This window comes from Leptonotus elevatus, chromosome 10 (assembly GCF_054856555.1).
Source record: "Leptonotus elevatus isolate MCC_2025b chromosome 10, RoL_Lele_1.0, whole genome shotgun sequence".
NCBI classification, from domain to species: domain Eukaryota; kingdom Metazoa; phylum Chordata; class Actinopteri; order Syngnathiformes; family Syngnathidae; genus Leptonotus; species Leptonotus elevatus.
In genome coordinates, this window is record NC_141248.1 from 6,726,516 (window position 1) to 6,743,636 (window position 17,121).

General features: G+C 39.4%; 1 protein-coding gene across 1 annotated transcript in view; it reads left to right on the plus strand.

The window, feature by feature from the left end:
- The first annotated feature begins 2,583 nt into the window (after window positions 1-2,583).
- The window catches only part of lrig1 (leucine-rich repeats and immunoglobulin-like domains 1), a 42,901-nt gene continuing 28,363 nt past the window's right edge, over window positions 2,584-17,121 (plus strand). The window contains exon 1 of the mRNA XM_086087377.1: window positions 2,584-3,561. Within this exon, the coding sequence (XP_085943503.1) occupies window positions 3,359-3,561 (203 nt within the window). The 5' untranslated portion in view covers window positions 2,584-3,358. The remainder of the gene's footprint in view (window positions 3,562-17,121) is intronic.

A 17,121-nucleotide genomic window follows, 5' to 3' on the forward strand; every position in this document is an offset into this window, starting at 1 on the left:
TCTTTGGAAAAGGAACAAGGAACCATAGCACTGAAGGGCCTGCAGTGATGCAGGTGTGAATATCTGTGTGCCTGGCCTGCAAGAATGATTAATAGCAATGAAATGTGGGACTTCTACCAATACAAAACAATCACCCCGTCATTTATACAGTCAACCAACACAACATGTCAATGCCTGGTAAGAAGTTATGAAAAATATTTGTCGGAAAAGAGTCTAATAGGAAAACTGATTTATTGCAGATGTGCATTTCTGAGATGACATGATGGGGACAATTTGAAAATAAAAAATATGATTCTTGCTCAAATAGGAATTTGAATCCACTTTACTCACAAATACTTTCTTCATATTAAAACAAGACATCTTGCTATATGTTGGTATCTCAATACATAAGGACTGCCCCCCCCCCAAAAAAAAAACAGATGGTAAAAATAAGTGAGGGGGAAAAAAGTATGAATTAGGTGGACTGTGAACTAAAGCTAAAAGCTAAAAAGTAAAGAAAAATCTAAATAATAATCCAACATTATAATGGTGGCTCTGCTTTGTAGGTTTCTATAGCGAGTTTGTATGGAACTTCTAGATTTGTCAGAAGCATTTTTTCCCCTCTACTTTCTTTACAGATGGCTCCTCTTTTGTGGCAATGCCGAACCATAATGAATGATCACAGAAGTGATGTAGAACTGGATGTAGGGCTCCTTTGGCAGACCTTGATTTCTTGGTTGTCTCTTCTTTTCTTCAAATCTGTGGCGTTATCTTTGTTAGCGCTGCCTGGTTCATGTTCCTCCATGTCCAATACCTCTTTCTTTGTCTTTTTTTTTCACCTGCAGAGATCCAAAAAATGAACACCCTTATTATATTCCTGTATCTGTGTTTAAATGTGAATAATAGCAAAGGGTCCTAAGGAAAAACAAAAACAAACAAACAAGTACAGTTGCCAAAAAATCTTCAGCAAATTGAAGCGACAATGTGTAGAATTTAGTGCCAACTAATAGTAAATTAATAGAATGCAGCGACCTAAGTGCGAAGCGTATGCATTTTGAAGCATGTGCACCATGCTGCTTCAGAGAGACCGCACTTTGCAAGCCTACCACCAATGGATAATTCCGAGCATACATCACAAGTCAAAATGGCGGTCAATTTGGGGAAATTACACTCTCCAATCAATGAAAAGCTTTGGATCCTTGTAATTTGATTTGTGAGGATTATTTTGGTTTCAAAATGTGATGAAATTTCGTTTGACTACTGTAACAATCCGCCTGGTTTGTATGATAGTCACAGGCCAAGCAATACAATACGACGTTTGTTTTCAACATATAGAGGAAGCATTTGCATTGCGTTGCATTGGGGAAATATCAGAAATGCCTGGATGTTTGGAATAGTCAATTATGTTTGTAAAGTTCTTCTCCTTCAGGTACCTGTAGTAGAAAGATGACAGTGAAACATGTCAGTCTCCTTACCAATGTAGTATACTTAGCGATTACTCGACCTACGATTATATAAAAATTTGAGCAGTCAAACGATTATTTTTTTAATCAGATTAATCAAATCTTAGACTAATCATGATCATTAAAAAGGCTTTTTTATCAATATTTTAGCCCATCAACTTTGAAGAGCACCTGTTATGTGTTAATTATTTTTACATTTAACGTTATGAGGACGTCTTCAACATTTTTTGATACACTGCACATGCTCATAGTCTTTTTCTAATCAGTTAATTACTTGCGTAATTTAAAATGAATAAAATGGCCCCAATATTTTCATATGAACAAATATTCTGAATGTCATGTGCAAACATTGATAATGCTTTAATATAAACACATGCAATTATGTTTATTGCTAAAACACAACCTGTGCTACCTTTAAGGCAACCATCTAATGTCAAGATAAAGGTTCATCTGCGGTCAAAATTAATAGTGTGATTAATCTGCGTTGATACATGATTAATGCGATAATTTTTTGTGATTAATCAATGAGGTAACGCTTTAACTTTCACAGCACTAATTCAAATGCATGTTGATGTGATATAACTTATCTCTTTTTGTATATTATTGAAATTAGTAGTTGGTTTTCAAAATGATTGAATTATTAGTTCAAAACTAGGTGTTGCTAAATAATAATATACACTGTCACTTTAAGTACTTATATAGGATTGTTGTACCACCAAAGTGACATGATAAAACCACAGCTAACGTCCTCATTTTAAGCACTTGAGGATTTATTTATTTTACGGTCGCCTTAAATAAAAAAAAATGTAATCACATTTTAAACCGGTTTTGTGATTATGGCTTGTTGTAAACCGATTAGCTGGGCTGCGTTCGGCACTGGCGGCCCCTTTAAGAAAGAGCGAGAGTGAGTGCGAGGAGGCGGTATTTGAGGTTTCACACCCCGGGGTGGGAAACATGGGCGGGCCTTGACACCGCTGACTGACAGCAGCTCCAAACGCTGCAACTCGGCCGTGCATGGAGAACCGAAACTAACCAATGAGGGAAAGGTATTGCGCGTTCGTCATTTACAAACAGCCAATCGCAACGAGCCAAAGGAGGCTCCTGGAATCACTGTTGTGCTTCCAACGTGGGACTACACTAACCTACCAGAAAAAAAAAAGGAAAAGTAAGCCAGAGGACAAAACTCATGGTGGCGGTACACGGTCAAAAGGAGGGGGACTTTTTTTTATACGATTACTTGACTTGTTTAGGTTTTGTGACTACAGCCTGCAAATGATGTACCGCTAATCGGGTTCTCTATCGGAGTTTTAATGCCTTTTCAAAGTTGGATTTAAACAGTCGAGACTGAGATTGGAACGCTATGCTTCGCTCGTCTTGAAACCAACGCTGGAGTCATTTTACGGTGGAAAAAGTTTTTGGCTCACCTTTTACTCTGCGGTGGACATTAAACCACTTGGGGTGTAGGTCATTGTTAAAGCGACGTTAACTTTGCAACCTGTGTGGTTGCTTGTCATGTTTAGTGAACTGTGCCCTTTAAACGTCTTTTTGTTGTTGGACGTTTGCAAACATGTTGGATAAATTGGTGGGCATGCAGAGAATGTAGCGTGAAATGTTACACCAACGCTCAACAATTGTTGAATTGCGTCGAAAGTGCAATACTGTGACTTTTTTTTCTGACTGTGAATCACCTTTGATTCGAAGCGCGCGTCGGACACCGAGGAGAAAGTTGGACCTGTGTCCTAAATGACTTTACCCCCCATCTCACCACTTGTGGTTTTGGTGTCGAGTGGAATTTTTAAATGAAACTTTTATTATGCTTTAAAGTGCATCTGATCTTTTCGGGGCTGCACTAATATTCCAGTTTGCGGGTTCTTGGGGAGAACTCAGCAGCGGCGCTTTTTAAATCTGGATACAAAATGGCGGCGTCCCCAGGACGTTTTGGATATACTTCTCGTTGTGTTTTCTATTTATTTTTTACACTCGAACTTTTTATCAGTCATGGATTGAGTTCCGAGTTGCAGTGTGCCCAGAACTGTACCTGCAGTGAAGATTCAGTGGACTGCAGTAATCTGGAGCAGACTGCACCGCCTGTAGATCTGCCTGTCAGGACGGTTTCCTTGTAAGTGAATCACTTCATTCATCTTTTAGTGACTTAATTCCTCTCCAAATGTTTGATTATAACTTCTGTCTGATACTTGAAAAGCTTCCATTTTTTAAACCCTGTTTTATGCTTTCTGAGTGACTTTTGTATGAAGTTGCATGGTAAATTGAGGTTTCACCTGTGGCAAAGCACCTGTCACCCAAAACTAATTTATTAGACATCAGTACAACTTTACAAATTCTGCTGTCAACTTTTATTGTGTGAAGATGAATACGGTACAATAGTTTATTTCGTGTTTCATAAGAGGCAAAGGCAGTTAGGCCCATTGTCAGACCATATTTAGCACTGCTGGATTATTGTTCATTGCATCATCTCTAGATGTTGTTTTACATAGATCTTAAAGTGAACACGTCTGATAATGGCTGCAAATATCAGGGCATATACTGTAGTTTTTATATTGCATGGTCCACTCCTAACTACATACTTCACTGAGCAACCAGAGTAGCACTGTGCTCACGGGCTCTCATATTATTTTTTTGTATTACTTTTACTTATTAAATGTAACAGTGCCCATTCCTGTTTAACATTGGCGGTTATCACTCACAAGTTATTTTTTAACATTAAGCAGAATAACTTAAGGCATCTTTACCTTGTTGTTGTTGTAATTTACTCGTCAATTACCGTGATCATCAGGTGATAGATCAAAGACCTTATCCAGTGTTAGACACTTTGGGCTGGTGCAGCTGCGCTTGAGCGTTTATACTGGTGCATTGTGATTTATTTTTTTTGTCCATAGAAGCATCATCTTGCCTGTTTGGGAATTTGGCAGACTGCTCTGCAATAGGGTGGGCATTCTGGCATACCAAAGGCACTTGAGAATTTTGAACCATGTCTAAAAATTGGCGCAGGTAGTTTAAGATGATTCTGGTGAATTTGATCGGGGCACAGACAAACTGATTGTGCGCTATGCGGACATGTGTGTTGGATGTCATTGTATTTCGTTTATAAATATGACAATGGTGTGCATCAAACATTATTAGGGGGTGCGAGGGGTGTCCGGTTGTGGGTCACACACAGATGTGAACGATCAGGGTGCAGGGCGATCTCCAAGTGTCCACTTAACAGATCAGTGCTCTCCCTGGCCAACTTTACATCATCCGCCCGTGTAGGTCTGACAGCATCTTATAATTGTCTTTTGTGTTTTTCGACCTTTTGCATGGACTCCGGCAAATTTGTTTCCTCTTCCACCAGGCCAAGGACTGCACCTCTCACACGGCGATTTGATAGGGAATGGGAGGAGCCGCTGCGATTGGTGGCAAATTAAGTCGTCTGTGTTCACGCCCACAACGCTGCGCCAAGCTGCGTGCGTCTGTGAAAATACTAAAACCAAGTCAAGGCAGATTTAGACTGCATCTCGTGCTAGACTTTCATTAGGCATGAAAATAGAGCCCTATGCCCTCTTCGCACAGATGCAACTTTTTAAGTCCCCTTGAAAACGTGAATAACTGCAAATGTACTTTGGCCACTTCTACGCTCACACAGCCACTGCCACTAAAGAGCAATACTGCATGTGTTTATTGGTCATGTATGCAAACACTATCATGGTTGTCTTGGCAGAAGGTGCGCACTTTCTGTTGGGCAAGTGTCTCATCATAACAGCTGCGTTTGATTTGTGTAAAACTATGGTACTGATCCAGTTTAGGTGGTCTAACTTTTGCTAAGTTAATGCAAAATTAGTGTTTCAAAGCAGTAACTAAGCTGCATATTTTGCCACTTGAGAGTCAATCAGTTGTTGGCAGGCAACTCAGAGAACAACTCTGTTCCTGTAAGTCGTTGAACGAGGCCTCATTACACTAACTAACCACAAAAGGGTAATTTCAGGATTACAACAAGGAAGCATTTTTTATTTCCCAGAACATAGTCTCGGCAAATGACTGCAGGTTTTTTGTAGCATAGTAAAATGGGGGTATTACCATTATTACAATAATTATAGAGCCACATGTCACAATATCTGCAAAGTGCAAGACAAATTACTGTACTTGTAAGCTCAAACACGGTAAAAATAGTTGTTCTTTTACATATAGGTGGCTGATTAGACTAGAAATATTGCTAACATGTATGTTTGTTACACAAACAAGCTCATCAAATGTTTGCAAGCAACATGAAATAAACCAGCTCACTTCTTATAATAAATCAGTTAAGTTTAGTTACAGTAAACCCTACGAGACCAGTTTGATTCACCTTTGAATTGAATGCGCTAACAGTCATTGTACTCTTTTGTGTTGTGAGTTGATTCAGTTTGTGAATGCTATCGTATGACCTAATTTGTTATATATTGGACTATTTAACATTGTTATAGGATGATGGTGGATTAAGGAGAAACCAATCATCTTAAATATAGATTTCACAGTCTTTAGTGAGCAGAGTGAGTGAGTGAGTGTACGGTCCTGGAGATGTTGTGATTATGTTGATGCAGTCTCGTAAATTGGGACTACAGCAATTGTGGTGCGACAAAAGTGAGCTAAATGTTAATGGCTGTAAATTCAGAGGATCTGTGGTTATGTGGTGTGTGTACACGTCCACTTTTACAAGTGTGCATGGCTTCTAATGAACCAATATGTGGAGAAAAGGAGTCTTAATGCTGTGCAGTAGTCCAGATAATCTTGTTCTTTACAAAAAAAAGTGCATATCAAAAGAACGAAGGTCACTCCTCTGTCTTAAAATTCATCCATTCTTCTTTGTCACTTGTACTCTTTTTTGCCATCTTGAGGACTGCTCCCGGACATCTAACAAATGGCACAACCACTCTTGGTTGTTTGTTCGTTGCGTCCAGTTGATGCTGTAATGACATTCAAAGCAGGTTTCCTCTCACGGAGTCACATATTGTCTCCCAGGAGTGGTGCCTCATCTTATTTTCAGCCACAGTAATGTGCATAAAAAGCACTTTACCCACAACGCCACCAACATAATGGGATTTTTCAAATAAAAAAGAAAAAGCACAAGGATGATTAATTTTGACTGTGATTTTCTGTGATGGGCTAGCGATAAAGCAGATATGCAGTGTCTATCTGACTCGCCAGCATTTCAGGTCAGAAAGTACAGTCTTTTGTAGCATTTAATTGTACTTTTCAGTATTCACTACTACAGTATAGCAACAGCAGCTCAGAGAAAAGCTGGTCTAAAGCCAGCGGAAGCCGACCACTGAATGATCCTCTTTGTAAACCAGCATTTCCCAAGTGGTTTCCCAAGTTCCCTAATGTGCTTGGCATGCTATGCTGCTACTTGTCCCCTAACCATATCCCCAAACCTTACAGACTTATTGGTAAACAACGTCCTTAACAGTTGGCTTTGGCCTCTGGCCTCAGGAAATTGATTTGTGTTGGTGGTTTCCGGAGAGTGGCTGGTTGATGACTGTACGGCAGAGGGTGGAGCTCCAGATCACCTGCATGGTCTCTGGGAATATGAGGTGATAGTGGGGAGGACCGCGGGGACAGCTTTTTCAGCCTCCTGCATGCAAGTGTTTTGTCAACGTTGCGGTTCGCCACCAATCATGCCTTCAGGCTGGTCTCACTTGTTGGTGAAAGTCCTGCCAGTGGTTAGAAACCTCAGGTGATCTCATACATGTTGTGCTATTTGAATGCCATTTTGTCAGAAATGGCTTTGAACCCATCCCATCACATGCTTATTGGTTAACTTGGAACATTTGCTGTCAAGATCGGCAGACTGGACAACAGCTAAATGCAGACGTGCTTGATGAACATTTTAGCAGACACATAGCAACAACAGCAGCCCTCAGCAGGCTCATAACCCTTGTGGTTTCACGGCAATTTCACACTACGCCGCGTTGTAATCCTGTGGTATTGAGAGTGATTATATACCAAGTTTGTTTATTGCCATAGTTTCCCTTGCTGTGTGCCTTGCGTGTTCCCTGGCAGATATTTTAAAGTCACAGTTTGAACATCACAGAGGGTTCTGGGTGATGTTATACTTGGCATTGACTTTTATCAGCTGTTCTTCACTTTTTGTTTCCGTAGAGGTTATTTTGTGTGACGTTGCACTGTAAATCTAGTGGGCATTGCAATTATACTTATATGTAGAACACCAGCTTGGCGAAGGGTGGGGGCGGGGCTGTTAAGAGCAGCTATGGTACCGCTTGAGCGATACAGATAATGGCTAAAGCAAATATGAGAAAATGAATTGGACTCATCTGCAATGCACTTGTAAGGACAGTCAGACAGCTGCCGCCGCAAGTCATTCTGCAAGAATCTTGTCCATGGGATACACAGGCATTTTCTGAAGACACTTTTTTTTCCCCCTCTAGCCTAAAGTCTGTGTCTACATAGTAGATTGGTCACTGAATGATCTGTGAATTTCCTTCATGTGCTAGTTAGATGTTAGAAAAAAAATGTGACCTTGATTGACAGAGTTAAAGGTAATGTCAGAAATGTGCCTTCCTTTAGCCCAGAAATGTAAAAATGATATTGTCCAATGCCTTGGACGTTGAACACAAACTGAATACGAATGTAGTATGGCTAGCTTCAGTGTTATTCTCATCTAGATCTCGGATTGTTGAGGCCAGGCCACAAGGTCATGCTGTGCCTCTGGCTACTGCAGACCCTTTCACCCAAATTTCTCTGTTTGGACAGCATTGTCTATGTGCCAAAGCACCAGTGCACATGGCCGCAAGATGTGGCTCAACATCATGCCTGGGAAAACTTAAGAAACTAACTCGCTCTCCCAGTCTGAGTGATCTCAAAGGCTTGAGCAACTCATTTGCTGCGTTGTGTGGGGGCGAGGAGCATGTGTATTGCAAGTGGCTAACTATGCGCACCGTTTTAATACCATGTGTCTCAAAACAGAAAGCTCATTTCTTACTACCCCACACTGGACGGCTTATTCTGAAGAGGCACAATTAACTTCTCATCTTAAAAACTTCAGAGGAAAAGTAGTTCTTTACCCCTTCCAATTTGATGTCAAAAAAGATCAATATTTTCATGAATTAAAATCTTCATCTATTGTTAAGTGAGGAAGAAGTATTGGAAAATACTTAAATTAGCTTAAAGCTAATGTGCCCGACTCATTTGCTTGCAAAAACTTCCATCAAGCCTGTGAGCCCCTGACATCACCAAACCTTTGCGCCCTTCTTTTGTGCTTTTCCAGCCTATTTCAGTTGTTGTTAGTTAAGAGGAGGGCTACTCCACTTGTCTGCTTATCTGGACATTGTGTTTGTCAATCTAAAAGCTTATACTTCCTTTTTACCTTGATGAAATCTTTTGTTTTGCCATTTTCTTAAGGATCAGTATTTTTGTTCATGATGAAGGATTTCCTAATCACTTTTGTTGCAAATGATGGACAAAATGTTTCTGTGAATTTATGTGTTCATTTTGCTGTCACCATAATATGTTACATCAATAAGGATTAATGAACCTCGACTCAAGCATCTATATAAGACCAAGCTCTGACATTACCTCCACTGAGTTTCACAGATGGGCTTGTAGGTTAAGAATCTTCAGCAGATCGTTTTTATTTTTTCCCATCACTTCCATCAAGTTTAATGTTAGTCTCTTCAATCCATAAAATCTTGCCCTATGACTTTGGAGGCTTGAGTTTTTGCTTTTCGCAAATTCCAGCTTGGCGTTCATGATGTTCTTGCTAATGATCCTATGGTGTAGCCTCTTCTACTGGTGTGGCCTTTTTATTTTTTTATATATATTTTTTTACAGCTCTCGTAATGTTTCTCTCGTCAACTGCAGCTGTTTTCTTGCTCTACTCATTTAACATCTGTTACTTACAGTACAGGTCATTACAAAAGGTTTTATTTGCTGTGGACAATGTCTCTGATTGATTTTCCATCTTCTCTTAACTTCACAACTGCTAGTTTTTCTATCCATAGACAACTCACCGATTTTCATGTGGGGTACACCTCTGAGTACAGTACTTAAATTTTTTTCTTTAAAAAAAATAAAATTTAGTACAGTACTAATGCGGTCTTCATAGGTTTAACCCAAATCTTAAACTATTTATTGACATTCAGCATCATATCTTGTTAAAATAATCAATGTAATGCACCACACCTGGGCAACTAAACGCCTGCCATTTACATTTCTAACATCTTACATAAAAAGTGTTGATTGAAACAAAATCTATTTTATCTGTTTTTTCAATTGTCTATCAGAGTCAAATCTATATACAATACAAATATTGACTGTTCTTGCATATTTTGGCCTTTTAGGGGCAGTGTGGTGCCACACATCCATTGTGTATACACTAAAGAAGAACAGAAGAGTTGTGATTTAATTCTATTAAAATAAATAATTTTTCACAGATTAGGAAGAATTTGTGCCTTTGTGTAGTATTTATCTTACCCGTGGGTATGTGTTCCCACAGCATTTATGTGTGAATATTAGTTATTTCAAGGAAACACACACAGGAAGTCGATGTAAACTTCCCGTTAGCATTTGAATGGGATCCTCCATTAACTATAGCATTACCGCTAGGTTAGCAATGTTTTAAAAACAAAGCATGTTTTGTATTTAAATATACAGTGGATGTAATTATTATTGCTGCGTGTTTAGTTTTACAGTTAGCTCAAACTGGGGTGTCTGACACTTAAGGACAACAGAATAACATACACTACACACTTGCTCGTTGCCAATGCTACGCAAGCAAAACATTCAGGGTACTTTCACAGCGTCGGAAACTTTGTTTTTCTTCAATTACAATGTTTTAAGGGGAAAATAATCGGCCATTTGGCCCAATTGGCTGATTGTTTTGAACGATGTTTGAAGGGCAATAATCGGCTCATTATAATCGTTGGCCAATTAATCAGTCGGGCCCTAGTTTTGATTATACAAGTTGAAATCAAAGAGACTGTAATGCTGTCAGTGATGTTAAATCTGTAAATACGGTAGTTATAGCAGTTGAGCAGCTTTTCCGAAATGGTTCCCAAAATCCATGAGGGTGCCTATGTTATTTGAACGTGTTTTATTATGCTATACTCTGGTGGATATATTCATTTTAATGTATGAATTTTCCCATGTGTAGTTTGGACCCTACCATCCTGTTATGGTACTGTAATTGATTACGTCTTTGTATCCCCTTCCGTGAACACTGCTCAGTGTTTCAGAAATTCCCTAAATAATATTAAATATTTAATTTAATATCTAAAATATTTAAAATGTAAGAACCTTTATTAGTCCAGTTGGAGGAATTTGCATGGTTTGAGCAGCAACAGTTGATACCGTAAATATTGCACAAAATAGTAACCTGAAATATTGTATTATATTAACTATCCAACCAGCAATGTTATTTGTTATTTTTGCTGCTTGTTAATTTTGACGTTTGAGACCTGTTAAATTGAATAGACTTGCTTGCTTTACTACAGATTCAGTGTACTGTAATTTGTATGAAGTATAGAAAACTAAACTGAAACCCAGTTGTACTGCTACCTTTTGTGTACAACCTCACTGCAGTTGCCTGGCTATAAACCCGACCCAGATGACGGAGAGATTTGTGTGTGTTTGCTTGCTTTTGTAAGTATGGCTATCTGACACGCAGGTTATTATTTGATGAGTTTTATGATGCTATGAAATTGACCACATTTAAGGGCTTTTCTCTCCCTGTGGGGCTGAAAGAGGCTCCTCACTGATATCACTTAACACTCTGCATGAGCAAAGTTAAGACAGCATCTATGTATAATAGGAACAGGAAAAATAATGATGATGGATCGTTGTATGTCAAAAGCCTGTGCTCTTTTGCGTTCCTCCTCCCATACGCTGTCTGTGCTGACTTAACAAGCATCATGTCATGTTATGACATCATCCCTACACTCCCAGCTTTCCTCTAGTCCCTCAGCACCTATACATAGCACAGTTGTTAAAAAAAAAAGAAGCTTTTAAATGTGTTTTATATCTCAAATACAAATAAGCTACACAAGGTGCAGCCGCTGAGCTCCGTTTTTCTTTATTTTGGTTTATCAGACTGGCCTTCACTTCTTTTATCATTTTACTCTTGGAAAGATTTCTCAGTGGGCAAGTTTGACACTAATGTCTTCGATTAGCCACATATCCTTCCAGCCATTGGGCCACTTAAAATGACAAATTGTGACCTATACTGTGATATGAACTTGACTATAACTAACCGTCCGCACAAGTTATGAGTCACAAGTAATAACTTCAAGTTGTCTTCTGGCAGACTTATAGACATTAACTCCAAAGGTAGTCATAATCAATAAGCAGTTTTATTTATTTTTTTCTTTCATGTCCTTACAAGCTGCTGGAGTTTGTTGATGTGATTGTAATCACAAGATAAAGTTGCTGCAGTTTAAAGTTTAAAATTGAAACGAAACAGATGTATGTAAAATGTAAAAGACTTGAACGTATACATCTGATGTGTCAAAACTTGGTCATATGACAAAAATACTGAAATCTCTCAACAAATGGGACACTCTCCTATCTGCCTGTTTGTACAGGTAGTCCTCTAGTTACGAACATCCGAAGATATGAACAAAGGCTCACTGATGTGCATAAAAGCTGTAGTTTGCGTGCAAGTTAATATTTAAGTGCGCGCCACATCATACATTATGGTACAGTATTGTAATGTAGTGCCTCTCTCTGCCACAACCCCGCCGAGCAGCACCGCGCCATTTGCGCATTTCAACTACCTCTATGCGGCACAGCGTAGTAGCAAAAACGAACAATATCTCTTCAGCTTCGAAATCAATTTAATCTGACTCGGCGGTCGCCATCTTGACAATTCATGTGAACTACAGTTCGGAAATCATAATTTCCTGAGACCGTTACATCCAATACGTAATGCATTCCACTTTTAGCCTCACATGAACTCAACTCAATAACTCCTCCACCATCTATGTACAGTTACGCATATTTATTTTGTTTGTATTGCATTGTGCCGTGTAAACATGTAATGTACTGTGAGGAAAAGTGGTTCAGATAATGGATGATGTAATTAAATGTATGTTTTTTTCTAATTTATGTACTGTATAGAAAGGTCTATAATTTAATTTGTTTAATTTTTATTTTATTTTTTGCATTTTTTTTAATTTTATTTAAACAAATTGATCAAATATAATTTTGAAACAAAATTTAATGTGATTTGATTTACAAACAAATTTGACCTACAACCCATTGTGTTCGTAAGTTGAGGACTACCTGTATAAACTAGTCGTACCAAATAATTGACCAGTATTTGACGCACTCGAGAACCAAATTACTTTGCAGTCTGTGCTAGTCCCAGTATCTACTCCAGTCACAAATATGCATCCTTGCCCAGCTGGTTATATTGTATGGAACGACATGGAATCTCGTTTTCTCTCCCTTGAATCAGTCAGAAATTACTTCTAGGCATCTGAGCTCTGCACTGCAAATTCCTTAAGAAGCAATTGCTGGGCCACTATCTGGAAAGCATTAACCACGCTTAGTGCTGGATTCTCCCTTTTCACTCCTCAGTGGAGGAGGAAAAGAGGGAGGTAAACTACTGTTATCGCCATATTCTCATACAGTAGGTGTTAAATTGCCACAAACCTTATCTGATAGGCAAAATAATAAATCAGGCTGTATGAAGCAGAGATAAATACGCCTTGCTGAGTGAGTGTATGCCACAGTTGGCTGAGAAAAGGGTGCATGCTGGCATGCACACAAACAATGGGATGATTTTGTTTGTTTGTTACGGCCTTTAGCACGCGTGAAGCCACATTTTGTGTGTGTGTGTTTTCTAAATATTTACCTCAGAGGCAGCGGAAACCCCAAGCAAAGTTGGTGATTGTTTTTTTTTCTTTTTACACTTAGCTTCACCATAATGAGGTAATTGCCTCCTGTTGCAAGGGACGACAATTTCGAGATCTAAACCACAAAGGGAGCTGCTGCATTAAACAATCATAATAAAGACACACATGCACACCTCCCTGTCAGGCCTGTACCTCGAGGGTAGACACATGCTCAGCTATTACCTCGTCACCCTCTTAAACAAGTAGAAAGACACATGGAGGGAAGTGGTCATTATCTGTAAACAAGCCCAGGAGACATGAAAACAAAAATCTGTCAGAGAGAGAAAATAAATGCTTGATTTGTAATAAAAGATTGTTAAAAATCAAATGCACTGTATTGTTTGAAAAGAACAGTCAATACGTGTTTTTTTTTGGGGGGGGGGGGGTATTCAGGTTAAGATGAAAATTACTGTTTCTGAAACATTCAGGATAACACGTATACATGCATGAGCGAGTTACTTCCGTATGGTATTTGTTATCAATTGGAATTTTCCCAATCGGAACCGCGATGCATGAGACATCATTACGCATATGCAAGGTGGCACAAAAAAATGGGAACTTTTTAACAATCTAATCAAACTATGAGTGATGGAATAAAAATATTGCAGTCAAAGTAATTACAACCTTACAACATGCCATTTAAGAAACAATGGTGGAATTTTCATAAAAACAAAAACAAACGTCCTGTACATGGCGTCCTTCTGTACGAATGCATTCTTGAAATCTGCTGTTGAGATTCCTCATTGTTTGCTGCAACATTTCAGCTGGGATAGCTGAGATTCCACCATTGTTTCTTAAGTGGCATGTTTTAACTCTTTGACTGCCATAAACGTTATAAAACGTTTAGCATAAACCTAGGGAAGGGCGCCGAGGACGTTAAAAGACGTCCCCTATGTTTTTTTTTGTTTTTTTTCAAAAACGGGTGCAGGAAAGCCTTGGGCAGCTGTGCTGAAAGTATCAGGCAGATCTGATTAGTCAAAGACTCGTTTTGGCCCCTAGAGGGCAGCGATGACTCTCTTTGCACAAGGTTGGATGGGCCGCCCACCGTGGGCGTCAGTAGAAGACGTGAGGCGGAGCTAGAGTGTTGAGGAGATATGGCTGAATAAGCCCACAATGGCTGCCCAAGCAACCGGTTGCAAGCAGCTCACGCTTGAGCATTTTTTTCAAAGACGGAAAGCATCAATCAATACTAAAAAGCGCATTGATGTCAACGATGATGATGACAACGAGCTCTACGCCAAAGTTGGAAGCTTTGGCGTGACTGTTATGAACACGTAGTAAGCCTCACCGGCTTAGCGCGGCTAGCGCTGCTAAGGCCGGAAAACGCGGAGCTGCACAAGCGGACATTCGATCGGACAATGAAGAGTACCCCGAGTCCAATGCATATTCATCGGAGGAGCGGGTACAGTCTGATCACGGAGAAGACACTGTTTCTGGACTACGATGCCACCATGAATGGAGTGGATAAAATGGATCAGAACATCTCCTACCACCCGGTATAGCAACTGAAGGACACGGGGAAGCGAGACGTAACGAAACCGTAACGTAACCGTAGCATGATCCTGATATTAGACTTGATGACACACTGCAGTATATACTTGCTATTCCCCGGAAAAAAACGGCCTGCAAGAAAGTGGCGCACGCGAAGAGGCAATCTTGTGCAAATGCTGTTGCGTCTCTTTGCACGCAGGAGAGTGTTACAAAAAGAAAAACTGTCGTTGAAACATCCACATATTTGTAAATAGCACCACAGTTGCACACATTTGTAAATAGTTTGCCAAATTGTTGTCAAATTGTTACACTGTTGAATGTAAATAAACTTATTTTGCTATCAAAAAACACTTTTTCATTCTTGGTGGTAGTGTTTTATAGAAGTAAAGCACTATTTAGGTGTTTGTGGCATCATTCATGGACAAAAAGAAGTGTAAAATTCACTAGAATGCATGAAATAATATCGTTTCACTAAAAGCTTGATTTCTCCGTATTTTGGTCCAACACAGGCGAAATTGGGTCAAACTAACCATTTTCTATTGTTGATTACTAAAGAACGGAATAAGGTAGAAACAAACTCTTTTTTTCTGATGAAAGATGAAAGTCCAATCTTTCATTTGGTAGTACGTGTGTTTCCATAGTCCAAACAGAACATTTTCTGTGGACCTTGAAAATCAGTCAAAATGCTTAAATCGGCTGGCACTGGCGGCATCCCTTTTCTGAAAACGTCTGGCAGTCAAAGAGTTAAGGTTTCAATTACTATGAATAAAATATTTTTCTTCCATCACTCTTGGTTTTATTGGATTGTTTTTTTTGGGGGGGGAGGGTATCAACCTGTAGATTTCCGCTTCCTATTTCTTTCTTACTACCATCTATAAAAAACAAACAGTGGGGTGAAAAATCTAGGTGAGAGTAGTATCACATCTGTGAAATTATTTTAATTATTCTTTTAATTATTAGATTAGATTAGATTAATATATTTTTTCTAACGCACAATGACTATTGCACTTTTTATTTATTTATAACTACCTCCTTTTGCACCACCTCTATTAATGTCACAGACTCACCACACTACTAAATTAGTCTGCTTTCTCCACACTCCAAAAATGTGCTGCTGAGCTGCGTTTAAGTTTACCTCTGCTTGTGTATTTCCGGTGGGTTGCGTGCGTGTATATAGTATGTACACTGACATTTTCGCCATAGAGACAAAAAGTAACAAAACGCAGCGGAGAAATCAATGTATGCAAATTTGGCTTGTTTAGTGAGTGGTAAGGTAAGAGGGCTGCTACACATACAAGTAGTGCATGTACTCAAAAGACCAAGATTCCTTGGGAAGAGAACACGTGCAGAACACAAACCAAGTTTCCATTCAAAGGAGGTACATCAGTACATGTTAATATGACGACCAAATATTCACATTAGAAAAGGGGTAACCTAAGGGTCTAATTCATTGTTTGTGAATTTACATGGCCTTTCAAAACCTGAATATTGCAAATATTCGGGTTGTAAAAGTCTTATTGACTGTACTGGTATTTTCTATAAGAATTGAGTCACGTGCATTTAGTCTAATCCCAAATAACAGTAGAACATGTTTCCTATTTACCTCGTGGGACACGTTAAGGAATGTTGTGCATCAGGTAAAAGTGTCCCTGAACAAGAACTCATCTCGAAGCAAGCCTGCAAAACATTCCTGGTCAGTCTCTCACGTCTGGATAGAGGGATGGAGGTGGTGGGGGCTTGGGGAGTAGGCCGGGATCTGTGGATTCCCTTTGTCTCACCCAGCCTAACCCAACCAGCAAACACAAACATTGCTCTCACTCTCACTGCAGCCATCCCTCTGCCAACAGGCGGTGGGCCAGCAAAGCAGAAGTTGTGTGTGGCATACAGTATAAGTATAAATTGGACTTGCTTATGCGTGAAACTAATTAGATTAATTTGGCATGGGAAGCTTACTGTGAAATGCAGATGTTTGCCAGTAAATGCTCACATGACAGCTCCTCCTCCCCCTCTCATGTTGTCTGAGGTAACTATATTGCTGAACAAGTCACTCACCCACTGTATATCGAGTGCCACCTATTAAAAAAAATGTTTGACTCAAGTGCAAATTGATTGTGCATATAAGTGGCCTGATCGTTTTGTTGGCAGAGTGACCAAGGAGAGAGAGTTACTCTATTGATAGTATTGATTTTGACCTGCCGGATGATTTTACGCTTTGTTTTCAGTTTGAATTAACCATCGTAGCACATGGGGGTAGACTGAAAATGCCCTTGAATGAACCAAATAAAAATGCATCACTTGTTCGC